Source organism: Vidua chalybeata, chromosome 10, assembly GCF_026979565.1.
Source record: "Vidua chalybeata isolate OUT-0048 chromosome 10, bVidCha1 merged haplotype, whole genome shotgun sequence".
In the NCBI taxonomy this organism is placed as follows: domain Eukaryota; kingdom Metazoa; phylum Chordata; class Aves; order Passeriformes; family Viduidae; genus Vidua; species Vidua chalybeata.
The window spans coordinates 10,198,000-10,224,196 of record NC_071539.1 but is presented as its reverse complement, the minus strand read 5'-3'; the positions used below and the strand labels follow the sequence as shown (position 1 = coordinate 10,224,196).

The 26,197-nt window shown below is 50.0% G+C and overlaps 1 protein-coding gene across 4 annotated transcripts; it reads left to right on the top strand.

Moving 5' to 3' along the window:
- Positions 1-6,391: 6,391 nt before the first annotated feature.
- Positions 6,392-25,018, top strand: BCL6 (BCL6 transcription repressor). 4 transcript variants are annotated; one of them, XM_053951487.1, is made up of 11 exons: positions 13,936-13,992; positions 14,989-15,140; positions 15,263-15,301; positions 16,313-16,480; positions 17,562-17,783; positions 17,935-18,918; positions 19,529-19,710; positions 20,808-20,975; positions 22,067-22,197; positions 22,629-22,766; positions 23,647-25,018. In XM_053951487.1, the coding sequence occupies exons 4-11, from the start codon at positions 16,320-16,322 to the stop codon at positions 23,788-23,790; spliced, it is 2,130 nt and encodes a 709-aa protein (XP_053807462.1). In that variant the 5' UTR covers positions 13,936-13,992; positions 14,989-15,140; positions 15,263-15,301; positions 16,313-16,319; the 3' UTR covers positions 23,791-25,018. The 4 variants fall into 4 exon arrangements, with proteins under 4 accessions (XP_053807459.1, XP_053807460.1, XP_053807462.1 ...); XM_053951484.1 differs by lacking the exons at positions 13,936-13,992; positions 14,989-15,140 and adding an exon at positions 6,392-6,605; XM_053951485.1 differs by lacking the exon at positions 14,989-15,140 and having other exon boundaries at positions 13,925-14,053.
- The last annotated feature ends 1,179 nt before the right edge of the window (positions 25,019-26,197 follow it).

Below are 26,197 nucleotides of genomic sequence, written 5' to 3'. Positions count from 1 at the left end.
AGGAATTCCAGAAGGCAGTAAAACAAATAATCCCCATTTTAACCATTACTTCCAGATACCCTCCTGTCCAGTCACTAAATCCTTTAAGTCTAAATCAAAGAGTTTCCGTGAACAAAATTGCACAGATCATTTCAAAGAATATAAAAATTACGTCGATGTTTTATTTGAAGAGAGAAATTGAAATTCACACAGCACTCTACTGTCTGAGATGTCCGGGGAATTATTAGAGGAAAAACAGAAATAAACCAGGCTAGTTTAGCCTGAACTTTAGAGGCCTGTTTCAAAATGATGAGGGTCAGTGCAAATCCCTCTCTTAATTATAATGTGCTTGTGCCTCTAAAAGTTTGAGGCACTGACCTTCTTCTTAGTCTCTCTGCTGATTTTTAGTATCAGGTATCTGCAAAATTTTCTGAGACACGGAAGTAATAAATAATATTATAAACCATTCAAAGCAAGCACTGCCTTTTTTTCTTTTTATTACTTTTTTCCCCAACAACATTGGGTTTGAAGTACCTCAGCACAACTCCTAATCAGGGAAGTATCTGTAGGGGTTAGTGAGGTTTTGTTCATTGTAACACCTGAACGCTGACAGATCTGCTGGAAAGAAAAGAGGTCAGTAGTGCTGCTCAGCCACAGGCCAGGGATTTTCAGCTTCCACTGGTCACAACTTCAGTTTGGTGGGTGCCAGGATGACAAGATTTGGGGACAAGCAAGGGATTGGGCTGGGCATGCTGATCAGGTGAAGGCTCCCCCACCACGTCCCCTGCCAGGAGGCTTCTTGCCTGGCACAGCCTCACTGAGGCACGGACAGGCTTTGGTCCATAACTGGTTAAAAATCAACTGGGTCCAGGGTGGGGGTAGGAGGTAATTGTCTGCAGCTTGAAAACTTCTCGATGAAGTTTCTCTTTTAAATCTAAGATGGGGCAGAAACCATGTGGGGCTGTGAGTGCTCAGTGGAATGTCCTTACCCACCTTCCGAGAACTGCTGTTTACGCTCAGTCAGTTTGGGAGATCAGACAGGAGACAGGCAGATATCTTGCTCCTATGTGGCAAGAAAGTAATTTTTGACAGGCAAGTCTACACTGTCTCCTGGCATCAAGCACCAAGCAGATATGCCAGTTATTTGGACAATTTTGCCAGAATATTATCCTGGGGTTGACGTGTACACAGCATGGATGTACACCCCTCCATCATCACTGCAGCTCTTCTTGCAGAGTATTCATCCGAGTGCAATTCATTACCCCAAACAGGACGTCTGGACATGGCACGGGGGTTAAAATGTGTTCTCAGGCCGTGTGGGGAGCCATGGCATGGCATGGAGACACTGAGGGCCGGCCAGCCACACACCCCTCCACATATGGGAGCCCCTGGCTGTTCTTCCTTCCATCCATCTCCTCATCCCCCTGGTCCTGTCCTCCAGGACCCTGTGCTTCCCTTCCCAGTACCCATCCAGATGCTGGCAGATGCCAAGTGGTATCTGCAGCCACCTAAAGCCTCTGCACGACACGTGAAGGGAATAACACAGATTGGGCCAGGGGCTTGTGGCTGGTGGGCTCAGCGGGAGCCAGGCCGGGCGAGGGAGAGGTACAGTCAAATGTGCCCAGGGCGCACTGGGACAGCCAGGTTTTACCACAACATTCAAGTTTTTCCACTTCCAGCCCTTTCCCTTGCAGTAAAGACCAAGTTAGATCACAAACACTCAAATTTACAACAAGAAAAAATAAAAAGAAAGCAAGAGAAAGGAGCCCTGATGAGCATTGCAGCACCCCACTCCCTGCCATTCCCATAGGCCCAGCTGCTGCTCTCTCTTCTCCTCCCAGTCGGAGCCCATGCCTCTTCTGATACCCAGGAAAACATTTTGTTCTGCGTTAAAGGCTAAAGCTAACACATGACCAGCAAGAGGCAGCAGTTTGTTTAGCTCTTGGAGTTTATTTTAATTGTGGCCTTGTTTTGTAATGAGGACGGCTGCGGCAGGGGGAGCCTGCTGGGATCCGGGGGGCTGTTCCAGAGGAGTTTCTTTATCAATAAAAAAAAGTCTCACTATTTAAATCAACAACAACTGCATGGCATACGTGCATAGCTGCTTTGTTTTCTGGGAAGTTAAACTGTATACATTTGTTTATTAAGGATTTCAGTGGCTGGCTGGGATCACAAGTCCCCTCCAAGTGCCACCTTTCATATCCCCAACCTCCACCAGGGAGGAATGAAGATGAGAGAAACGGGCCCCATGTTCATGCTGACAGACACAAAACAGCCTCGTAAACCTTAGTAGTTTGTTATGATGATGCATGAAAAAAAAGGAGGAAAAAAGTAAAATCATGTGATTTTTATGCAAATCAGATTAATTGGACGGTTTAAAAAAACCTTAAATGTCAGGTAGATAAGATCACATACACCTAAAGCAGTGTCATGATGTTCTCTGTACATTACATTCATACTGGAAACCAAAACGTGTTACAGAAATCAGACACCCACAAAAAGCTCTGAGATTGCACTGAGAACAGGTTCCTGCAAAGCACCGGCCTGTGACCAAAAAAAAAAAAAAGAAAAAGAAAAAAAGTAGGTTAGATTAGAAAACAAGATAGCTGAATTCAGGCAGGGACTCAGCTGTCCCTGCACAGCCTGGCCTTGCTGCATTCGCATTAATATGCACAAAACTCCTTTAAAGTAACGTTCGTGCGGCGGCACCCAGCTCCAAAACGGGCAGGCTGCTCCTGAAATCCATCCTCGAGGACCATGGGGAAGGGGAGAGGTTCACAGGCTCTCTTCTGTCAGGCTAAACTTTTCTCTTACACACAGTTTTATTTTCCCTTTAAAAGTCTTTAGCAGTTATTTTTGTGTGAGGATAGGGAAGCCTTATGGCCTGAAGGAGTTAATTTCTAAAGAAAAAATTACAGTGGGGTACTGTTTATTTAAGCAGTGTTTTCTAGAAGACAAGGCATTTCTTTCCAGGGGTGCGGTTCACCTGGGAAAAATACGCACGGGCCTCGATATACCATAAAAACCTGCTCTGTGTCCCCTGGGGGGAAACGACCCAAGCCCGGGGACTCCCCACACTGCCAAGTAGCACCTCCAGCTCCCAGGCCCTTCAACATCCAACTGCAGCTCCCAGGGATGGCTGAATAATTTCACGCTGCTCTGTGCCCTGCACGGCAGCACACAGGCAGAGGGGTTGTTTTTCATCCCAGGAGCTTTGCCAGGGGAGGACATGAAGAAGCTGCAGAGGGACAGTCCGTGGGAGGGTGCGAGGCACCTGTGGCAATGCCCAGCACTGCTCCTGCCTCTGCTCCTGCTCCTTGGAGCTGCTCCTGCATGACCAGAAATACCCCTGCCAACTCCAAGGGGAACCATTTCCCAGCAGCATCACCCCTGTTCCAGCAATGCCAACACTTTCAGGGGTGGCACTTGGGGGTTCAAACCCTTGCCTGGGTGAGGAGCTCTCTGCAGCGTAAGAGGGTGTTTTTGAGAGAGGGGTGCGTGAGGCTGACCCCCTAGCAGGATTGCCACAGCCTCCCACACGCAGGGCCGAGCTGCTGCTCCTCCACGTGCCACACACGCACCTCGTGGGTGTGCAGGAGCCACACCGAGCCCGGGGCCGCCGAGAAACATCCCACAGCCGACACGGGACTGCCGGTGGCTTTGCACTCTCCCACCAGCAACCCTCCCCACCATGGGGCCGTCGTTCTCCCCCAAAGAGAAAACACTTGCTGTCAGCTTGTGGAGGCAGGGGAAGCTGTCCCACCGGGACATTGCCGCCCTGGCAGCCACCACCACTGCCAGCAGCTGCCGTGCTCGTCCCCAGAACTGGGACACACAAAGGAAGAGGGTGTCAAGGCCTCACTCAACAAGGATACCTCTGGCCAATGGTGGAAGAGGGCTCCCAGGAAAATTACTTCATCCCCAGCTCCCTGAAGTCCCCAGTGAGGCAGCACAGGGACCGCTGCTGCTTTTGGGGCAGCAGGAAGAGGTGGGGAGCAGAGGCGGGTGGCAAGAGCCTGTGGGTAGCTGCAGCCGGGCCCTGAATGACAGCAAGGGAGTAGGAGAAGGTATGACACTAGAGCAGGAAAGCAAAAAACTCAGTTCCCAGTCCGAAAGGGATACTGCTGGCTGCTCCCTATGTCCCCGCAACGAGGCGGGTTAGGATGGAAACTCTGATGCAAGCCCGGCTTGGCTGTAGCCAGGCAGAGTGAGAAATCTCCCCCGTAAGAGCGCTACTTGAACGGAAGCTGTGCTCGACCTCGGGTCCCCACTAAAAATCCCCCAAGCGGCAGCCCTCTCGCTGCTGCTCCCGAGCGTCCCGCGGGCGCGGGGCTCGCTGGGCTCCGGCTAAAGTGAAAGCGTCACACACTGCGGAGAAATGACACACAGAACAGATCCGTCGCCCCCAACAAGCCCCTTCCTTTGGGTTTCATGGCTGGGGAAAAAAGAAAAAACAAAAAAGACCCAAAATGCCGGAACAGAGTGGCTACTCTTGGGTCCGTTCCTCCTTTGGTCACCTGCAGACCCGGGAGCCCCCTTCCTGCCCGGGGCCGGGATCGGAGTGGCACAAGTCACACAGCTCCAGCTGCACTCACTCCCTGGGAATCCCGTATTGCATTTTAACTACAGGGAAGCCGTCTCTCCAGCATATCTGTACCACCTCAAGTGTCTCGGGAGTACCATCCCTGCCTTGCCACCGGGCTATTTTTAATGACGAGTCATATTAGCAGAAGGGCTTTCTTCCTAATTTATTACCCCCCACCCCCCGCCTCCCCAGTCTCCTTGCTTTAAAATGTTTCGGTTCAAGAGCTCAGCTGAGAAATCAAAATAAAGGCAGCACCCGGGCACTTTGCGTCCAAGGCGGCCGCTCCGCGGGCTCGCCAGTGCTGGAATCAGTAGCTCCGAGCAACTGCACCAGGGGACCGAGGGCACCGTGACCTGCGGTGGTTATTCTCGTAAACAAATTTCTATTAATCACCAGGCCCCGGGAATGCCTTCACAGCCCAGAGCGTGCCTTCCCCCGCTCCCCACCACCCCGACCGGCAGCTCACAGCCCAACAACCCGACCGGGAAAGCAAAATGAGCGACCTGAACCACCCCTAAACCCAAGCCTTGCTGCAGGCCCCCAAGGAATAAACACGCGAGGCTGGGGGACACTCACAGGAATCTCCACGGATTTACATCCGCGGAGCTACATCTCCACAGGGGAGAGGGGAGGTTGGGGTGACAGGTCCCCTCCTCTGCACTCCCTGCGAAACCCACCCGAAACACTGATTGCAAGGCTTTGCACTATTCCCCCCCTCCCAGCTCCCAGCAAAGGCCTTTGCCCAGCAAGACACAAAAAGTGCAGAAATAAAATCCCTCTCCAGAAAAGCCAAAGCGATTTTGCATCCCCAGCACAGTACAACAATTCCATACAAGCAGAATATTTATAGACTTACAGGTTATTTTGCAACAATAACAAAACAGCTACACAGAATTAACCCACCACTTGAGTGTCCTGGAAAGGAAAAGAGAACACAGATGGAAAAAAAAAATAAAAGAAGAAAAAATCATCAAAATGGTTTGTTTTTTTTTTTTTTTTTTTTGGTCTGGAGAATTCTGGCAAAGAAATTAAAAAAAAAAATAAAATAAAACCAAAAATGAATATGTGGAGTTCATGGGGAACTGCCTTGAAGGAAAAAGCTTCTTTCCCCAAGAGTAAATCCCACTGGAGGCCGTGAGCCGAGTGTGGCCGATTGCAAAAAATTATTAAAAAAAAAGCTGAATGAGGAAAAAATAATTAAAGAGAAAAAGTAAAAATCCAGAAAAATGCAGCTGGGTCCTGGCTTTGATCGCTGGGTTGTTTGGTTGGTTTGGGGTATTTTTTAGGGGGGGGAGGGTGTTTTAGAAACGCGAAAGTGACCCCCCGCCCCAAAATAAAGAAATAAAAAAATAAATAAAGATAAATTATAATTAAAAATACATATATATATATATAAAAATATATATATAAATAAAAGGTGCGATTTTTTTTTCCAAGATCTCTTCGCTCGTTTTTGGAGAGGTTTGGAAGGAAAAAAAAAAAAAAAAAAAAAAAAAAAAAAAAAAAAAAAGAAAAAAAAACCAAAACCAGAAGCGGAGGCTGGTGGTGGCAGGGGGGTGTGATGTGTGTTTGCACCGCCCGGAGCTGTGCCCGGGACCCCCCGTTTTCCTCTCCCGCCGCCGCCGCCGCTGCTCGGTCCGCGCCGCGCGCGCTGCTCCGCGCCCGCGCGCCCCCCACGTCACCGGCAGCACCCGCCGCCACGTGACCCGCCAGCCGGGCGCGACCACTGCTGGAAGGGGGGAACGGGGAGGGGGATGAACGGGGGGCGACGCCGTGAGACCCCCGCCGCCGCCGCGGCCCCCCCGGGATATGCGCCCCCCCCTCGCCCACCCTGTTGGCGGCCTTCTCCGGGGGGCGCGCACATCGGGAGGGGCGCGGCGTCGTGGAAGGCGCGGAGGGGGGAGGTCCGTGGCCCTCCCCATGCTGAGCGCGATGGTAGAGTCCGCAGCTCAAATTCCGAGAATTGGGCTCTGTTGATTCTTAGAACTGGGGTTCTTAGAAGTGGTGATGCAAGGAGTTTCTAGGAAAGCCCGGAGACCAGGTGATTGCTGCTTCTATTGCCGCGGCCGATTTTACCCTTTAATTCTCTCGCTCGCTTTTTTTTTTTTTTTTTTTTTTTTTTTTTTTCTCTCCATTTTTTTCCCTCCTCTTTCCCTCCCTGCCCCGCTCCGACGCTTGGCGCGGAGCCGCCTCTATATATTTCTACCCATTTTTTTTCCTCTCCCTCCTCATTCCCCCCCCCCCACTTTCCCGCTGCAGGTGCCCTTTATTTTTTTTTTATACTATTATTATTATAATCTCAATTTAATTTTCCCCTGCCTTGTTTATTTATTTATTTCACATACACATCCCCCTCTTTTCCCTTGCCCGCTGTCAGCCGAGGGAAAAAAATATGGAAATAGGGGTGCCTGCATGTCTTTAACGCTGGGAGCGTGTATAAGGGGAGGGGAGCGGGGTGGGTGGGAGTGTCTCCCCTCGCCGTCCTCTCCCGGGGATTATCGGTTATCTGGGATTATTGGCTTTCCCGCACGCGTGACGGCCGGGTGGGGACGGGGGGGACGGCGGCGGCTCCTCTCTGCACCTGCAGCCGCTCCGCGGGCGCAGGACGGCGGCGAGCGCTGGCGGCCGCCGGGCTTGTGGCGTGACTCGGGGTCCGCTCTCAATGGCTGGATCATTTGGTCGGGGTGTGTGTTATTTTTCTTTGCCCTTTTTTTTTTTTTCCTTTTTTTTTTTTTTTTTTTTTTTTTCTTTTTTTGTCTCTTTTTTTTTTTTTTTTTTTTTGGTGTGTGCGTGTTGTGTCGCTGTTGTCGTTTCGCCGCCGCACGAAGCCGCCGCGGAGCGGGGCTGGCGGCAGCGCGGGGGCTCGGCGGCACCGGGCACCGGCCTTTCCGCGCCAGCCCCCATTTCTCTCTGTTTCAGTTATTAAAGCATTATTATTGTTATTCCGTCCCCGGCGCAACCGCGAAAGGGCTGGTGCGTTTTGCAACCTGTGGCGGGGCTGCGCCGTGATCTGTCAAGCCCCGGGCTAAGAGCGGGCGGTGATGGAGAAGACTTGCGGCATTTCCCTGCCCGGGGAAGGGGGGAGCCCGCGGGGAGGCTCGGCCGCCGCCGGCTGCCGGCTCCGGAGCACCGCGGAGCGCCGGCCCGGGGCGGCGGGGGCCGCGCTCGCCTCGACGGTGCGTGCGGGGCGGCTGCCGGCCGGGAACCCAACCGCGATGCAAAACTCGGGAAGGGGCAAAAGTGTATGAAGCGACTCCGAATATCACGCTTAGGGCTGAAAATAATAATAATAATAACAACAACACCCGTGGGGAAGAGCGGGCGTCCCCCGCCGGGAGGAAGGCGGCGGGCGGGGGAAGCGGAGCGCAGCCATGCGAGGGATGCGAGGGACGGGGTCCGGGGCGCGATGCGTGCGGAGCCCCCCGCTGCCCCCAGCTCGGCCCTTCCCCTGTGTTTACTACCGCGGCGGACTTGGCGCGGGGACAGGCGCTCGTAAATCTGCCGCCGGCAGCCGCGGGGCTGGCCCCCGGCCACACGCTATTCCTGGAGCGAGCGGCCGCGGGGAGCCGCGCAACCCCCGCACCGCTGCGGCCCCGAAACCGCCCGGAGCGGACGGGAAAGAGAGAGCGCTGCTTGTTTTGGTTTCTTGTGGTTTTTTTAATTGTTTTTATTAGGTGCGTGATCTTGTGTGCGTATATATATATTTTAACTCTTTTTTTTTTTTTTTTAAGCTCCCCCTCCCCCCCTTTAAAAATAAAAGGCAAAACAAAACCGAAAAAGCCCAACTTTGTTATGAAAACTTTCGTGGTCGGACGGCAGCGACCTCTCCCGGTCGCCCCCTCCCCCCACCCTCCCCGCCGTTTCCCCCGCCTGTAGTTTGCAAAGTCACAATATGAAATGTTATGAAATCGCCTCTTGGGAAGGAGAGAAACAGAAAGCGTTTGCTTAGAAAAATCCACGGCAGCCTCTCAGATGTGCCTAAAAAGCTGCCTTTGACCCCCCTGTTGCATTTCCAGGGAAGAGGCAAATCTGGGCTTAAAATCATGAGTCAAAATCAACAAAAACAAACCCGTCCCCGGTTAGTTTTTTCCACTGACTTCAGGAGGCGCAGGATCAGTGCGAAGGGAGGCTGGGGACAGATGGATGAGGCTCAGTGAGAAGCTGCTGCATTGGTCCGACACCTCTGTCTTGGGCCAAATTGCTGCTTGTGCCAGTGGAAGTGTCAGCGGGGCCGGATTTGGGATCAGGCCCTTATTCGATCTGGGAATCTTATTGATTCCTCTCCTGAGCATTTAAATGCTTTAAAAATTATTATTTGCCATACTGTTTCAAGAATTTAGAGGATAAAAGCTTTAGGAGCAAATGCAGGCTCTTTCCTCCAGTCCTTGAGTGGGTTACAGTTCAAAAATTGCTCTAAAAATATTTTAGGGAAATCCTCTCTTTATATATGCATGGAGAAGCAGAAACAGAGATTCTGTTATTTTCTCCTGAGAGTAGGATTGTAGGTTTAAAAACTTGCATTATAGATGGCAAGCATTTTGCCCCATGAAACATATCACCAAGCCATTAAAATATTCAAAGGGTATCTAGAAATTTTCCAGAAGAATGGATTATTATATTGTTCCAGTAAGAAAAGAGTTCATCTCTTGGTGTTCAATATTGATTGGCAAAACAGATCAAAGCTCTCTTGAGATGCATTTCAATTCCAATTTCCAATCCCCCTCAGTTCTGACTGTCTGAGTCAATACTGGGAGAGGAAGTGGAGGTTAACTGGTTAGTTATTATTGTGAAGGAAGAAGTTGGAATGAGAAGTGATTCTTACAAATCCCACCCCAAAAACAAAGCAAAAAGAAATTATCTGTCAAAAGGCTTTGTGACATTTTTTAGACATCCCTGTTTGCAGTGCAGGGAGGATTCAGCCGGCTGTTGGATGGTACAAAAATAAACCTAACAGAAACATTAAGTTTTTCAAAACAAGGCTGGGAAAGCTCATAAAAATAATGTTGCTCAGATGCGTTTTAAGAGAAACAGAATTACATCGACAAAATTATATGTTTTCCAGGTTTGGTTGGGGTGTTTTATTTTCCAAGGGGAAAAATTGCTCCTGCAGCAAAGCGAACTGGTGCCATCTAGTGTCACCTCCCGCCGGTCCGCGCGGGGCCGGCAGCCTCGGGAGAGTGGGAACGTGTTTATTAACTGCTCGTTAAAAAAAGAAAAAAAATGCTTGCCAGCTTGGAGGAAGGTGGCAGAGGAAACTCTGGATGCCACTGAACTTACTTAAGGAGCCTAATTGGAAACAACCGAGTGCTTATAAAAGTCACTGACATTTCCATATGGAGTTCTCTCTGGGTCTGGTCATGAAATCACATGTGAAAATCTTTCAGAGTTGTGGTGTTAATCTGCCCTTGAATTTTTGCCTAATTTAGGATGCATTGTAAAGCTATGCTTTTTTTCTGTTTTCTTTTTTTTTTTTTTTTTTTTTTTTTTTTTTCTCCTTGGGCAGGGAAAGCTTTCAGTGTCCAACTGCAGCAGCCCAATAAGAATTTGTAGGAATAGTGTTTGGGTTCGGAGCACATTTTTTTTCCTTAGTAAATAGTAAGGTTATCCTCAAAACCCTATACAAATACAGGTGGTAAAACTTTGTGTGCCAGACCGATGTGGTAGGACTGTCCTCTCACTTTATTTCTCCATGAAAAATAAAACCTTTTTACAAAGTCTGTAGATGAATAAAATGAAGCTCTAATCAGTAGATGCATTTCTCAGTGTGCAACTTATGTACCTTCATATATTTATGGTGTTAAGATTGAAGAACTATTTCATGCCTGGTTTAGTCTGTATGCTGTAATACCTGGGCTGGGTACTTCACTCAAAGACCTTTTACTGGTTCAGCTGGAGCCTGAAATGTTGTTTTCTTTTTTCTGAGAAGTTGGTAAAATCTAAATTTGGTGGAAGGTTGCTTGTGTGCTCATAACCTCTTGCTCCATTTTATAGTAGCATGGGAGTCTATAAACAGGAGCCTTGTATGCCGAGTGCCTGTATTCTTCTCTAGATCTATTTTTAAACCATTCTTCTGTTTGGCAAAAAGTGACACTTGGTTTCCATGTTTACAGCAGGCATTGGCAAACCTCAGGAGTTCACAGTTTGCAGTTTGGTTAGATCAGTATCCAAAAGTCAGCATCTGACCAGTAAGCTCCTTCAGACTGCAAATTTAGGCTGCAAATGTAGTCCTGCTTTTTCTTTTTTTTTTTTTTTTTTTTTTTTTTTTTTCTTTTTAAAATCCAAGCTAGATCTTATGTGTTAGCATCCCTGCAGGATGCTGGCAACCAAAAGACACACACCCCTAAATTGGAGCAAGTGTGTAGTCTTCAGGACTGCTTAAAACACCAGTAATCTCAGTGGAGCTTCCCATCTAAACCAGAGACAGAACTAGGGGCATTTGGGAGAGGGATAGGAAATTTTTGATCTATATTGTTTTTATTGTTTCCCTTTCCCTCTTTCTCCTGGTCAGCTGCTGCCTTCGGGCTGTGTGCTGGGTACCCATGGGGAATGTTGGACCCCTTTTTATGGAGGAGAGAACTTGAAACAAGCACAGTGCAGGACAGGGGGTTCTGAATGCATCCTGAAGGAGGTGTCCTGTAGGACTAGATACCCTTTGAAACTCACCTCCTTAAATCTGTTTGGCTAAATATAGGGACAAGGGGGTGTCTGTCCTGGCCAAGGCACCCCAAGCTGTGCGTGTGTCTCATCCCATCCAGCCGGGATGCCAGAGCAGTTCCTTACTGCCAGAAGGAGCTGTGCCACCCTCAGCCCCAGGAGTACAGAGACAGGGAGGGTCAGGTGCCAGCTGGTAATTTTCTGTCCCACTGCAGGGTAGGGGTGATCAGACACCTCCTTGGAGCCCAGCAGGGCCAGGGATCCAGCTCAGCTGCTGGGGACACCCAGCTCCAGCTGCACCCTGCTCTGGGGTCGGCATCTCAGCACAGGGCTCCGTGTTGGCAGGACACGGAGTCCATCTTCTGTTCTCTGGAGTAGCTCCCTAGATTTCAGCCAGGACACATGGTTCCTGCCTTCCCTTGAAAAATTAATGTGCCAGATTGCTTGGGGTCGTTTGAAATGCTGAGGAAGGCTCGGCTCCTTGCTTCCCAAGGGCACACACTGCCTCTGCCTCACAGCCAGAGCTTGGCTCCATAGAGGGCAGGGGAGTCCTCTTTAGTAAGAAAACATTGGAGGCAGTTTTAGCGTGCTTACCCCCTCCCTCCTCTGCATTTTCTTCTGCAAAGACCAAAACAATGTGAGACTTGAGCTGGGCCAGCTTTCAAGGGCAATCCTTTAAACCCTCTTTTGAAGTATGAACTATAAAGTTCCCTGCGGCGCTCGAGAAAATATGCAGTTTTCCTGGTTCCAAATGCTGATAATAAACCCGTCCAGATAATGCATTGCATTTCCTAGAAACATTTGTTTGCTGGCAGGAAATTGGATCAGATTGAGACCGCTCGATAGAGCGAGTGCGATCCGCTCACGGACGGGTACAGTGGAAAATACGACAGGGCTTGCACTGGTGATGCTGCTTTTGATCTGTGCTGACGCTGTGGACTTCTCTCAGTCTCTTCTGGGTTATTATTAACCCAGCCACGTTTTGGCCTAGACACTAACCAGAAGCTACTAAACTAATAAAACTGCTGTGACAACTAAAGGACACGTAGTGCCCCTGGATTGCATGGTATCAGAAAGCTGAGCTGGGCACTCACACACCCATAGCCAAAAGCATCTTCACCATGGCCTGTAGCACCCATGGCTTTTCTGGGGGAGCCACCCACACCCCACCTCATTTTCTTGGTTGTCCCCCTGCTCCCTGTTCAGGAGAAACCAGGCATTCTTTGGCAGGGTGGAGAGGCAGCTGGCAGCACACCCTGGCAGGCAGCAGGGATGTTCCCATGGGGCTGGGACCCTGCAGGGACTGGGGAGGAGGAGGGCAGGATGGAGCTTCCCCTGGGCAGGCAGTTTCAGAACACTGTGTGGGATGAGGCTGTGGGGAAGGAAGACTTCACCCAGCCACCCCTCTAAGGTGATGTGAGTGAGTCGGCGCTGCAGGCTCTGGAGGGGTAGGAGATTGGGGCCCAGGGAAGGGGAGTGTTTGATGCCCTCCTCCCTGCCTGTGCGATTGGGGGTGGGAGAAGGGTTAAGACCACGGGGTATCACCATGCAAAGAAGGATAGGGGAGCAAGCAGCTCCCCCTGTGCACAGAGTGGGAGGAGGATTAATAAAAAGGGATTCCCTCTAATTGGGAGAGTAGATCAATGGAGAGAGATGGCAGAAAAATGGATTGGAAGTCCCTGGTTCTCCCCTCTGTCCTAGGGAAGTGAACAAAGAGGGTGTCCCCTTTGCATGGGGTTGAGCTGAAAGAGGTTCCTCCACACGAAGGTGCACCCTCCCTGTGCTCACAGAGCTGCAGGGAAGGCAGAGCCAGCTCTGGGCTCCTTTCCAGGAATGGGTTTTCTCGGGGAGGTGCTGGCAGGGAAGGGCTGTTCCCTGAACCGCTGGGGCAGACCCATTGCCTTCCTGGAAGGCAACAGCAGTGACTGCCCCATGTGGCCACCCCCAAAATGGGCGCTGTGCCTATTCCAGACCTTCCTCTATGGGCACAGCCAGCCCTGGCACACAGCCTCGAGCACTGCCAGAGAGCCTCCACCTGCAAGGTACTGGACAGGAAAACTGGAGGGGAGGAGGAGGTGGGGTGTGGGATGATGCTCTGGCCCCAGCTGAGCCTGGAGGAGCCTCATGGGATTGGAGGGAGGTTTAGATGGCAAAGACCATGCTTGGCTGCAGTGTTTTTTTCTGCTGCCATCGCTGGTCTCTGGTCCTTGTTGCCATCCCCTTCTCTCTGGTCTCTCATCTGAGTATCCTCCTGTGCTGGGGTACAGAGCCAGTGCTGTGCGGAAACTGGAAGGGGCAGGGTTAACCCAGCTCAGCACAGTGAGAGGAAGGAAAGTCCCTTTCCCTTTGCATGCCCACATCCTGCAGCCAGGAGCTGCTTGGGATGTACCTGCCCAGCTCTTGGGGCTATGGACATTGCAGCAGCACTGTGCTGGGAGGGATAATTTGGAAGGGTGGGGAAGGGGGCTGTGCTGGGGTGCAGCTCTGGAGGCAAGCTGGGTGTCCCCCTGGCAGTGCTGTGCCCTCACTCTGGATAAGGGGATTTGGCGACAGTAGCAGCTTCTCACACGATGCTCAGGGGTACAGAGTTCATCTGGTTGTTTGTTACTTTGTTGGTTTTCAAGTGGGTCACCTCCTCACCTCTGTGACGCTGAGGTGACTCTCCAGAGCCTGGCAGAGTATATCTGGCACTGTGGCTGAGGTTGAGCTGCCCCAAGCACACACATCTGCTCATGTGGGCACAGGGATGTGCACTGGGCTCCTTGCAGAACGCTGTGAGTCCCTTCGCTTGCAACTGACAGTAGTGAGTGGCTGGCAGTGAGCATGTACAGAAAGGTCAGAGTCTGCAGTATTTGGGAAATGAGTCACTTTTTGTATGTGCATAAAGTTTTAAGCTGGCCAGGCTCAGAGTGGCTCTGAGGATTTGTGTTTGATGGCTGGAATAAAGCTGTAAGACACCCTCTGGGTTTTGTGCATGATACCTTGCCTTAAATCTCATCTCTTCATCCCAGTGGCTCTGGGGATGGCAGGGGATCTTGGGCTCCAGACCTGTATATCTCCTGCAAGGGAGAGGGGAGGAAACACTTGACAATCCCTTGTCTCACAGGGATTATTTGGCTTCCTGCAGTCTTAACAGTGTAGGGGTTGGTCCTCAAAATAGCGTGATGAAGGTCTTGGGGTTTGTTGGCTCACTTATTTATTGTGCTTCTACCTGCTGAGGCAACTCTCTGAGGACCTTCTTCCTGCATTGGTGCCAAGTCAGTTGGGTTTGGTTTAAGTGAATTTTGGAGGATTAGTATGAGTTCTGGAAGGCAATTAACTCCTGGGTTTCCTTGCTGTTCTGTCCCAGCTGAACAAGGTGAAGCTCCAGATGAAGCTAGTGCCTGGAGACACAGCTTGTGGTTTAAGGGAAGGCTTTGGCATCAGCAAGGGGAAGGGATATTTGTTCTGCATCCTTATTGTCTCTACCACTGGTTTCCTATGCAGTCCTGGCCAAGTCACGTTGGTACTTGACACCTATATCCTCCCAAATCTGTTGAGCAATCCCATCCCAGGGCGTTTTCACCAATGGCTGGAGCATGTGGGTTTCTCAGTAGAGTGGCAGCAGATGTTTGTGTGTACGTCATACCTGTTAACAAGGTGCAGGGAGTATGGCATGGGTCTTGAATGTGGCACTGGACAGGAATTCAGTCTTGGCAGGGGAAGAGTTATCTCCAAAAGAAGTGGTGAGAAAATTCTCGCTTGACTTCCCTTCCCCACCTGCCTTTAAGTTCCTGAGTCATGGAAATGAAAATCTCCTTGGCATACGCCCATGGTTTGGGCTAGAGGGTGTGGAAGAAGCCCTGATTGGATTCTCAAAGCCTGTGATTGTGATAAGAACGTACCGGAAGAAACAAATGTTAACCTTACTGGAGAGTAGAAGGTTTGTTATCTCTAGCTTTTATCCAGCTGATACTCGAGCAAAATAGCAGCCTTGTGACCTGCCATGGCCAATTCATAATTACCAGCTAATGTGTTGTTTGTGTTCTTGTGATTTATTTGTAGGTTTGAAAGAAACTTTTGGACTGTGAATTGAGGCATTGGGTATGTAAATTTAAATTTTGTGTTTTCCCTCCTAATCTGTCTCCCCATTTCCTTAATGCAGCATTTCATTAGATCCAGCTGGAATTTGGTTTTGGGAGAGCAGCTGCTCTGCAGAAACTGCTGTATGTTCATGTGCCCCTGGGGAAGGAGGAGTCAGGATTATGGGAGGGTGTTGATCATCAAAGAATTTAACACCAAAGATGCACATTCCAGCCCAAAACTCAGAGAGACATGGGCCATCCTGGGTACTGCTTGGGAGGACACCTCTGAGATGTGTCAACAGGTTGTGTGTTGGGAGAAGGCTTCATATTCCTCGACTAACCCAAACCTTGCTCATGGGCCATGGTGTGGGTAGCAGTCCAGCAGGTTAGATGAGTTCTACTCCTCATCAGTTAATTGGGAAACTGTGGACAGGTCTTCTCCAGAGTGACCACCACTTAGGAGCAGGAAAGTAGTTTCCTGGGTGAGGGCTGGTATTCCACTGTGGGCTGGATTTTCCAGATGTTGAAATCATTCAACTTCAGTTGGGACCTTAAGGCTTGTTTTGATTCCTGTGGCTGGATTTACAGCCAGGCATCACACAGGTGAGGAGGATGGCTCCTGAGGGAGTTTGAAAAGCTAGAAGCTTCTAATGTTGGAAACATTATGGAGGTGAACCTGAGTGGGCGGAGTGGACTGGGGTGGGGCTGCCATGGGTGAGGCAGGGAGAAAGAGGAGGTGGTTGGCTAATCATCAGGAGGGTCTGATTGCCTTCACCCACTAGCTTGATGGGTGGGATGAGACGTGCCAGGTCTCACTATCAGGAGACCAGGGACCTCACTAGGCAGCCTGGCAAAAGCTTGGTGTGGTGCAGGACTGTTTGCCTTGGGACCAAGGAGCTGGTGCTGCCCCTACCAGGAGTAATTGGCCATCTGAGCATGTGCCAGAGCAGCAGCCATCTCTTCCCCAGGTTTAAGGTACTTGCCTGGTTGTTCTCCATTCTCATCTTCCTCTGATGCTTCTGTCTGACAGACTCAAGATGGCCTCGCCGGCAGACAGCTGCATCCAGTTCACCCGCCACGCGAGCGACGTCCTCCTCAATCTCAACCGCCTCAGAAGCCGGGATATCTTGACTGATGTTGTCATCATCGTGAACCGGGAGCAATTTAGAGCCCACAAAACAGTCCTGATGGCCTGCAGGTAAGTACAGGGTCCTTCCCTGCCTCCCTCCTTGCTCCTTCAGCCTTTGACCTCCGGAAGCACTGCTGCAGCCCTGTGGGGGCTGGTGGGATTCACAGGGAATCAGAGGCAGAGAAACAGAACTGAAAGGGGTTGCTAAGAAATTTGTACCTGTAATGGGATTAGAGCTGAGACTGCTTCCCTCCAGTGTGCTGTCCTCACCTCTGTCCTTGTGTACCCGTATCTGCCCACACACAGCCCATGGAGACCAACAGGAGCACAGCAGCTGTGAGGCACATCCCTGAAGGCAAAGCACAAATGTGCCACGGGGACAGGATAGGATAGGAGAGGGAGGGCTGAATGTTCACTAGGGCGAGTGAGTCTTCTGTGACAGAGGTGTCCCCTGCCACTACTAATTTTAGAGCTATTCCTCCCTGGCTCCCAGACTGCTGGCTGCACCCACCTTAGTTTATTAATTTTTTTTTTTTTTTTTTTTAAAGCCTGATGGGGTCTGAAATCCCTTTCCAGCTCTTAAGATTGCTGGAGTTGCTTCCCAATGAATGCTAATTAATATCCCACCACTGCCCAGTTGAATTACAGCAAATGCCTTCCAGATTCTCTTGCTGACATGGTGTAAAGGTTTCAAAAAGCCAAGCTTTGACTATTAAAATGTCTGAAAAATGTTTTGCCAACATTTCTCTTTTTTTTTTTTTTTTCTGTTTTTCTGGTTTAAAACTATGTGGATGCCCCAAGAGGCTTCTGAAAGAAATGAGTCATAGTGGGAGGGACATGGCAGTAAGAACAACAATGAAAAAAAACCAAAAAAGCTGGGAATTACTAAATGGAGACAGTGGGGATTTGTTGAGCAGGTGAGATCTAAAAGCAGGCTGTTCCAGTTGGGAAAAGTGCAGTGCAGAAGATGCTTAGTAAGCTGAGAAAACAAGCTTGATAATAAGGGGGAAGCTCAGGGAATTCTGTAATTGCCTCCTCCTCCCTTCCCATTCAAGAACCCCCTCTGTACTTGGGGATGTCATACAAATTCTCTTTTTTTTCCCTTTGAATTTTCATAACACTTGTCCTCTCTACTGTCTCCCCTCTGCAGTGGCCTCTTCTACAGCATCTTCACTGACCAGCTCAAGTGCAACTTGAATGTTATCAACCTGGATCCTGAAATTAACCCTGAGGGGTTTTGCATCCTCTTGGACTTCATGTACACCTCCCGCCTGAACTTGAGGGAGAACAATATCATGGCTGTGATGGCCACAGCACTCTACCTGCAGATGGAGCACGTGGTTGACACCTGCCGAAGGTTTGTCAAGTCTAGGTGAGTGCAGTTGGTGAGCTTTGAAGAGCCTGGGAATGTGTGTTTGGGTGGGCAGGGGAAGAACTGACAAAGTATCTGCAAATGTATCTTTAACAGCTGAAAATGACTTTGTCTCCCTCCTAAACAATTACTTTATTTTCCCCGATTCCAGTGAAGCAGAGATGGTGTCTGCTGTGAAGACCCCAAGGGAAGATTTTTTGGCTGGGCGGATGCTGGGCCACCCAGAGGTGATGGCTTATCGGAGCAGAGATGTCTCAGAGAATGGCATGCCCCTTCAAAACGGGTCCCTCTGCAATGGGAGGGCCTTTGCACCTGGCTTGATCAACAGTTTGTCTGGATCCCCCATTTCCTACCATGGATACAGCCCTCTCCCTCTAAATAGCTTCCTAGTGGATGATGAGTTGCGGGAGATGAGGATGCCTCTCTCTGAACTTTCAAGGGCAGGTGCCTTCCCCAAGGAGAGGATCCTGCCGTGCGACAGCTCCAGGACAATCCCCACTGAGTACGTGAGAACCATTACCGACATCTCTGCCAACATGTGCCACGCTACCATCTATGCTCCAAAGGAAGGTGCTGCTGAAGAAGCCAGGAGTGACATGCACTACAGCGTGGCTTCTGGGCCCAAACCTGTCATCCCTTCAGTCCGGAACAATCCCTACTTCCCTTGTGATAAAGTGGCCAAAGAAGAGGAGCGGACCTCTTCAGAGGACGAGATCAGCCAGCACTTTGAGCCCACCAACACACCCCTGGACCGCAAGGGACTCATCAGCCCTCAGAGCCCGCAGAAGTCAGACTGCCAGCCCAACTCACCAACTGAGTCCAGCAGCAGCAAGAATGCCCGTATCGGTCAGAACTCCAGCTCCCTCTTCACCAAGAGCCCCACAGACCCCAAAGCCTGCAACTGGAAGAAGTACAAGTTCATTGTCCTCAACTCTCTCAACCAGAACACCAAGCAAGACAGCACTGACCAGAACGAGATGGGAACCCTCTCTCCTCGCACCTATGTGCCCATGTCCACTTGCCAGCAGTCCATGGAGCCGGAGCATCTCAGTGTGCAATCCCCCACAAAGATAAGTGTGAATGGTGAAGACTCTACGATCCCACAAGCGAGCAGACTCAACAATATTGTTAACAGGTGAGAAGATTTCCACCCCCCCATGCCCCCCTCCCTGAGAAACAGGACTTCCTGCATTGTTGGTGAGGGTTTGGAAGCGTGAAATATCTGTAGCATTGGGCTGGGAAGTCCAGTCATGAGCAGATGGAATCCCCTGCATTTGGTGGAGGGCTGCCAGTGACATTGAGTGCCCACCATCCCCACCTGTAGTGGTGCCAGCGTGGACTGGCAAAGGAACTGGGAACGCTGGGTTGTGAATCCCTGGGTAACTTCGGCAGCTCTGGATGATTTCTGGAGCCTGGATTTGCCTAGCCTGTGTTTCCACCAGACTCCCTATGCCTCAAGTTTTTTGCTGGCTGTAAGCATTGGAATGGCCAAAGTATCAGGGAATAATAGGCTATCCTGTGGACCTGGATGCTCCTAAAGACATTTGAAGTCATTTGATGATGGACATCTGAAAGTTTGAAGCTTAAGAATATCTTGTTGATCAGAGCTATGCTGTGCAGCTCACCACAAAGATGTCCCCATAAAACATGTCTGTCCCTTGTGTTGGGAGGGGTGCAAACACCCTTGGTGCCTCGAGCACAGCAAGGGCCTTCTCACAGCTGTGTATGTTCCTCTCCTTCCACAGGTCCCGGGATGGGTCCCCTCGGAGCAGCGAAGGGCAGTCCCCACTGTACATGCATTCATCGAAGTGCAGCTCCTGTGGCTGCCAGTCCCCACAACATACTGAGATGTGCCTTCATACCCCTGGCTCAAACTTTGGAGAAGAGATGGGGGAAACCCAGTCTGAATACTCTGACTCCAGCTGTGGTGAGTCTTGCATCCTTGGTCGTCTTTTTCAACCAGCATTTGGTGGGCTGTGCAATGTAGGGACCCATCACTGACTGCCCTGTGACCAAACACAGTCAGACCTGTCCCAGATGCTGGTGGACCCCACAGTGCTTTACAGCCCCCTCTTAACTGTCTGCCCAGCTGTGTGCATGCATATGAGGGACACATGCACATGGGAATTGCTGCCTTCCTCCCCTTCCCCAGCACCATCCAGATACCTTGTGCAGGGAGATAGTCACCTGCTGCAAACCTGGCAGGTAAGGGCAGGAAACAAGTGCACCCCACCCCACCAGAACCACAGCAGAACAAGCCTGACAGATGTAATGACCCGTAATGGGGATTGGGCAAGCTGGCATGTCTCATGCATCCGTCATTATATCTTTATTATCAGGGAGCCCAGTGTGCACATCTGGGGAAATGCAGATAATGAGGCTTGCAATCTTGTTACAAAACCCCACAAGCCCAAAGACAGGTATCTGTGCACTCATCTGCCTGTAGCTCAGGGAGGGGGAATGCAGAATTGCCACCTGTAGTGTGGGCAGAGATCCAAGAAGGCAACCTCACTGTGGTAACACTCAACACAACATTTAAGAGTTGGGCATCCTCCTGCTGGGGGAGTCTGCCTTGTGATTTGGGTGATGATCATCTTCCCAAGCTCAAGGCAGACCTCTGTACCTGTAAAGGTTAAAAGACCTCTGAAGGTGCAGGAGTTGCTCCAGAGCTGAGCATCCTTTAGAGGATGCCTGGTATCTTGAGTGCTTTCCCTCTCTGGAAGATGTCCAGGTGCCAGCCTGGCTTCTTGGAAGCAGCCTGTGTGTCACTAAAGGAGAGAGAAAGCTCTAAACAAGAGCTCGTGGTGATTTTGCTCTCAAGCCATGCATGTTGTTGCTGTGTGCACAAGGTCAGGAGGTAACAGCACAGTGCAAGCACAACTGAATGTGAACACCTGCACTTAGCTGCTTGTTCCAACACTTGCTCTGGCTGACCCTCTCCTCCATCCCAAATCCATCCCATAGCCTACCAAGAAGGTGACCCATGCACTGTCCATCTGATTGCTCCTCTCTCTGCCCTCCCAGAGAACGGAGCCTTCTTCTGCAATGAGTGTGACTGCCGGTTCTCTGAGGAGGCCTCTCTCAAAAGACATTCTCTGCAAGTCCACAGTGACAAACCCTACAAGTGTGACCGCTGCCAGGCCTCCTTTCGCTACAAGGGGAACCTCGCCAGCCACAAAACTGTCCACACAGGTACAGTGTTGGCTATGATGACAGCTCTGGGGAGGCTGTGGGCTGGTGAGCATGTGGGTGTTTATGGCGCATCATCCTCTACTCTGTCACAAGCTGTCCCTGATGGGAAGAGCAAGGTGCTTTACTAGGCACTGCCAGGGAGCCCTTGGACAGAGCACCATACCTGGGAATGGGGGAAAACCTGCCCTTGCAACAGGGGTGGAGCTCAACCTCCTTTGCTGTAAAGCACTGGGCACCACTGTTTTTAAAGGTGTTGTGCAAAATTCATAACTGGGAGCAAATGCATGGCCTCCAGGTAACTTTGTGGTAGGCTTAAGCAAAAAAAAAAAAAAAAAATTAAAATAATCAAAAGAACATTTAGGGAGAAGTCTGAGATTTATTTTTACATCCAAGAAATCCAGGTCACATCTAGCTTGGCATAAACTCTGCTGATGGTAAAATCCATGAATAGATGGACTCTGTGAATCAGCGCAATGAGAGCTGAGAAAGGAAGAGGATATTAAGGGTTTAGTCATTTGCTGACAAACCTAGGGCTTATTTTATTTCATGCTTTTAATGCTTAACATGTCAATAGCCAGGTCACAAGTTGGGGAAGGGAAGTCTGGGCTGACAGCTCTGTGCTGTTGCACTGAATTAGACCCAAATTCCTACAGCTGAGCTCTCCAAATTCTCAGCTGAGCTCTAGGAGGGCTGTGCAGGGGACTGAGACAACACAAATACCAGGGCACTGTTCAAGGGTGTGCCTACTGACAGCTTGTAGGGAGATGCAGGTGCCAGCTGCTGTCATAGGGTCAGGAGGAATGATGCTGTTAATCCTTGCTGGCAGAGCTGCCTAACATCCTCTCTTGCCCTGAAGGCTGCAGCTCCCAATCCAAAAGAGAAAAACTGCCTCCCAAGCTCACCCTGCCCTGTAGACACCCTGCCCAATGCTGCTTGTCCACAGCCATCTCCAAAAGGGACAGAAGTCAGGGCTCGTGCTTCATGCCATGGGGTCTGGCACCTGAAGGGACTGAACTCTGGGGAGCACCATGGATCCTGGGTGCTGAGCACACCTGTAGCTAATCCCTCACCCTTTCTTTTGGGCTTTGCAGGAGAGAAGCCGTACCGCTGCAACATCTGCGGGGCACAGTTCAACCGACCGGCCAACCTGAAAACCCACACGCGCATCCACTCCGGGGAGAAACCCTACAAGTGTGAGACTTGCGGGGCCAGATTTGTCCAGGTGCGTGTAGCCTCTGGGACCCACAGTGCCTGAGGAGGTGGGATGTGGTTAGATCTTCTGTCCCCAGGACTGGCAGATCTTCACTGCCAAGACTGGTGATGCCTCATGGCAGAGAGGAGGGTGATGATGGGCCAACTTGCTGTCTTGGGCAGCTCTTCCCATGGTGTTGTGGGATAAATATGGACCTTAAGGTCCGAGGGGGACAGTGTGGCTTAGTAAGGAAGCCTGACTGCTGGTTGTGGCTATTCTGCTCCATTTTGTCTTAAGGACTGGAGGTACCAAAGCTCAGACACATGGCCCTGACTCCCAGCTATAACCCAATAGACAGAAAAAGCCGTCTGGGCAGAACCCCATTCCCAAGGATTACCCTTGCTCCCAGTGGGATGCCATCCTCCCTGGGGCTGTTTCTGACCCAGAGCTGCTCTCTGCAGGTGGCCCACCTCCGTGCTCACGTGCTCATTCACACCGGGGAGAAGCCGTACCCCTGTGAGATCTGCGGCACACGCTTCCGGCACCTGCAGACCCTCAAAAGTCACCTTCGAATCCACACAGGAGAGAAACCGTATCATGTGAGTGGCCCTGCTTTTTTTGGTGGTGGGGAATATCAGCTTGGGCTGGGGGACAATGCTGCCAAGCCTGAGGGGCTGTGAAGACAAAAGGGCATTCGCCCAGGTTGGTTGCAGCATCCTAATGCCCTTTGCCAGCCTCATGAGGCCCCGCACCAAGGACACGTCCCTGCTTCTCGTGCCCCATTTCCCTCCCAGGCATTAGCTGATGCTGATGTGGTATTTTTTCAGGCGTGGCTGTGTTGGAAACACTGACATGCAGCCCAAGCTGGGTACATCTTAGTTGCTCTTTTCTTCCACCCCATCTGGAAGAAGGTCACACTTCTTCAAATAGCTGTGGCTTAAATTACAGCTGCCTGTGGTGTGTGGGGATGGGGGAGAGGAGCAGACAGCCTGGCCTGAGCTCCCCTCTGATGGTGATAATCGCACCCAGCAAGCTGTCTACCCTGCCTTGCTTGCAGCCCTGTGGGCTCTCAGCTCTTTGCTGGGGCTTTCCTGGCTTTCACCATCTGCTAGAAAGGGAATCCAAGAAGGGGTTGACATGCAAACATCCTGGAGCCATCCAGCTTGGCAGAGGTCAAAAGCAGCTCCAGAAATAACCCTGTAGCTGGTTTGATCACCTAGATATGGAGCTTTGATGCTATGTCTATCAGAGCCAGAGTCATCTCCTGAGGGACTTTGCCCTTTGTGCATCCCATAAACCAATATATGCTGCTGAAAGCCTGGGATGGGGTGCCCCAGGTGCTGCTCCTCCCACCATGTTCCCACTTTTCCCCTCGTCCACCTGCATAGTGGGTGCAGTGTCCTGGGGCCTCTGGTGGAGTGTGCCCTGAGGGGAGGACACGGCGTTTGACACGCTCCCTCTTTGCCTGTCGCCCCACAGTGTGAGAAGTGCAACCTGCATTTCCGCCACAAAAGCCAGCTGCGGCTCCACCTGCGGCAGAAGCACGGGGCCATCACCAACACCAAGGTGCAGTACCGCATCTCGGCCAGCGAGGTGCCTCCGGAGCTCCCCAAGGCCTGCTGAAGGCACAGGATTTCCCAGGAGGAGGTCGGCTTGGGGGGCATGGCAGGGAGAAGCTGTCCAAAGGATATTTGCAACACTTTAAAAGAGGGGGGAAAAAAAAAAAAAAAAAAAAAAAAAAAGAAGAGAGAAAAAAATATTCATCACATGATGGAGTGCCTCTAAACCCATAGTACAGATAGGTGAAAAAACATTAGAAATTTAAAAAAAAAAATTACAAATACACGGGTTTTATTTTTCCCAGTTATGTGAAACAAAAAGAAAAAATAAAATTATTCAGATCTTACTGTATATAAAACATTAAAAAAATTTAAATAGTCATTTTAAATGTCTGTGCAGTGGAGTGTTGATAAACTCTGGAGTCTAACCTTCACAGCCTTTGCCGTTTGAAGATGAGGAATGTAATGTTGATTTATGGGAACAGATTTTTTTCTTTTGTATGCAAAATGTGTGTTCTTTTAAAGAGAAAGTATGCTATTAAAGAGAGGGCTTTAACTTTTTTAACCAAAGGTGAAGGAATCTATGGCAGAGTTGTAAATATATATAGATATAAATATATAAATATATATATAAAATAAATATATATAGACCTTTAAAAAAGCTATATTAAAAATATATAAAATGCATTAAAGGCTCAGTTGGACTCTGCAGGCAGAAGCCACTCTGAGAATCTTTATTATGATAGAGCACTTAAGGAGATATTTTAAAGTATTGCATCTGTACAAGTAAGAAAATATTTTGTCTAAATGCATCAGTGTATTTGTATTTTTTTGCAAGTGAAGGTTTACAATTTACAAAAAAGTGTGTATTAAACCAACAAAGCTGCAGAAGGAATTTAAAATAATAATAAAGTGTAATTTTTTTGTTCTAGTTCTCAGTCTGTATATATGTAAAATGTGGTTTCGCACGGTGCCTTTCTTTTCAATGGAAGTTTTCAGTGTATGGACTATATTGAGCTCAGTTTCTTCAAGGTACAGCCTGATATTGCAAAAGGAGTTTTGGTGGAAGTCTTAAGTGGGGGGAATGTTGTTTTGTTTTTTTTTTTTGGTTGTGTTTTTTTTGTTTTGTTTTGGTTTTTTTTTTTTTTTTTTTTTTTTTTTGGTCTTATTTTACATGCTTGTGTTATAAACAATCTCGGGAGACAGGGTTTGGGCTGTGTCTAAACTGCATTAATGCATTCTGTAAAATATAGCTGTACAAATAAAAGAATAAAATGAAGAAAAGTGATGTATGATGGAGTGAGAGGTCTATTCTTGCCTGTCCTTCTCCTTAAGCACCTTGAAGCCTGGCTGGTGCCTGGGGAAGGGGCTGAGCATCCTGAGCCCTGGTGTGAGCTCTTGGCTCAGTGTGGCTCTGGCCCTGTATTGAAGGCAGGGTCTCTTTCAGCCTTGAGTGAAGGTGGTCTCTGGCAGGAACAAGACTCAAGTTTGCTCTGGATCCTGGTGGGGGCTGTGCCACTCCCTTGGTACTTTCTGCATTGGCACCGAGTAGCCAGCGGGAACAGGGCAGAGCCTGGGAGAAACCTTTGCTAACCAGCCCAGGGACAGTTCCAGATGGCTGAGTAGTTATTTATATTTCCTGGAATCCAGTGCACTTGCCAGAATTGTTCAGGGAAGATGACTGCCTGCTGCTCTTCTCAGAGCCTGGGATGGGGGGGCCTGTTGTTCTGCCTTGTGGGATGATTCAGGGGAGCAGGGTCTGTAACCCCATCCAGGCCCTCACTGGCCAAGAGCATCTCTGTTTCCAGCCATTGCATGCTGGCTTTGGGCCAGAGCTGAGGGAGTCCCTGGGCTCTGGTGGGAAGAGGATCTGCTTTGCTCTGTTTGGGTGGCTGTGGTATGCTGGGAGAAGCTCTGAGTGCCCGGGCCCTGAGCTCTGTGCAGGCAGCCCAGCAGCCCTGTGCTGCTCCGCTGATTTCAGAAAACCAAAGAGCCTCAGGCAAAAAGTTTCTCTGAATTACACAGACTGGACTGGCTGGAACCAGCACTAGTGTGGAGCCCGGCCACAGCTCAGCACGGCCCGGGGTGGGGTCTGAGTTTCATTTTGAGTTTAGTTAATTCATGGATAACTTTGTCTCAGGGCTTGCCAGATGATTCACAGTAGGGGCACTTGGAAGCACCAGCAGGAAGGGGAGGGCTTGGCTGCTTGCAGGGTCAGGAGGGGCTGAACTTAGGAGGAGCTGGAAATGAAGAGAAGGATGTGTTTTTTAACATGTCCTGGGACAAAGGTGGGTGTGAGATAACCAAAGCAGCCTTGCATGGGAAGAAAATGCCAAGAAGAGGGGGAGCCAGTTTGCTGTTTTGCAGCATCCTTGCTGTTCTGACTTGGCCTTCTGATGGTCACAGCAGGCCAAGACAACTATTACTGACATCATCTGAACGTTTTTAGGACCAGGAGCGATGAAGATGCT

Excerpts from the sequence above, each read along its gene's own strand:
- BCL6 (XM_053951484.1), top strand. The coding sequence starts at position 16,320 with ATGGCCTCGCCGGCAGACAGCTGCATCCAGTTCACCCGCCACGCGAGC. Across the intron at positions 17,784-17,934 it reads CGAAGGTTTGTCAAGTCTAG|TGAAGCAGAGATGGTGTCTG; the intron begins GTGAGTGCAGTT and ends CCCCGATTCCAG. Across the intron at positions 19,711-20,807 it reads ATACTCTGACTCCAGCTGTG|AGAACGGAGCCTTCTTCTGC; the intron begins GTGAGTCTTGCA and ends CTGCCCTCCCAG.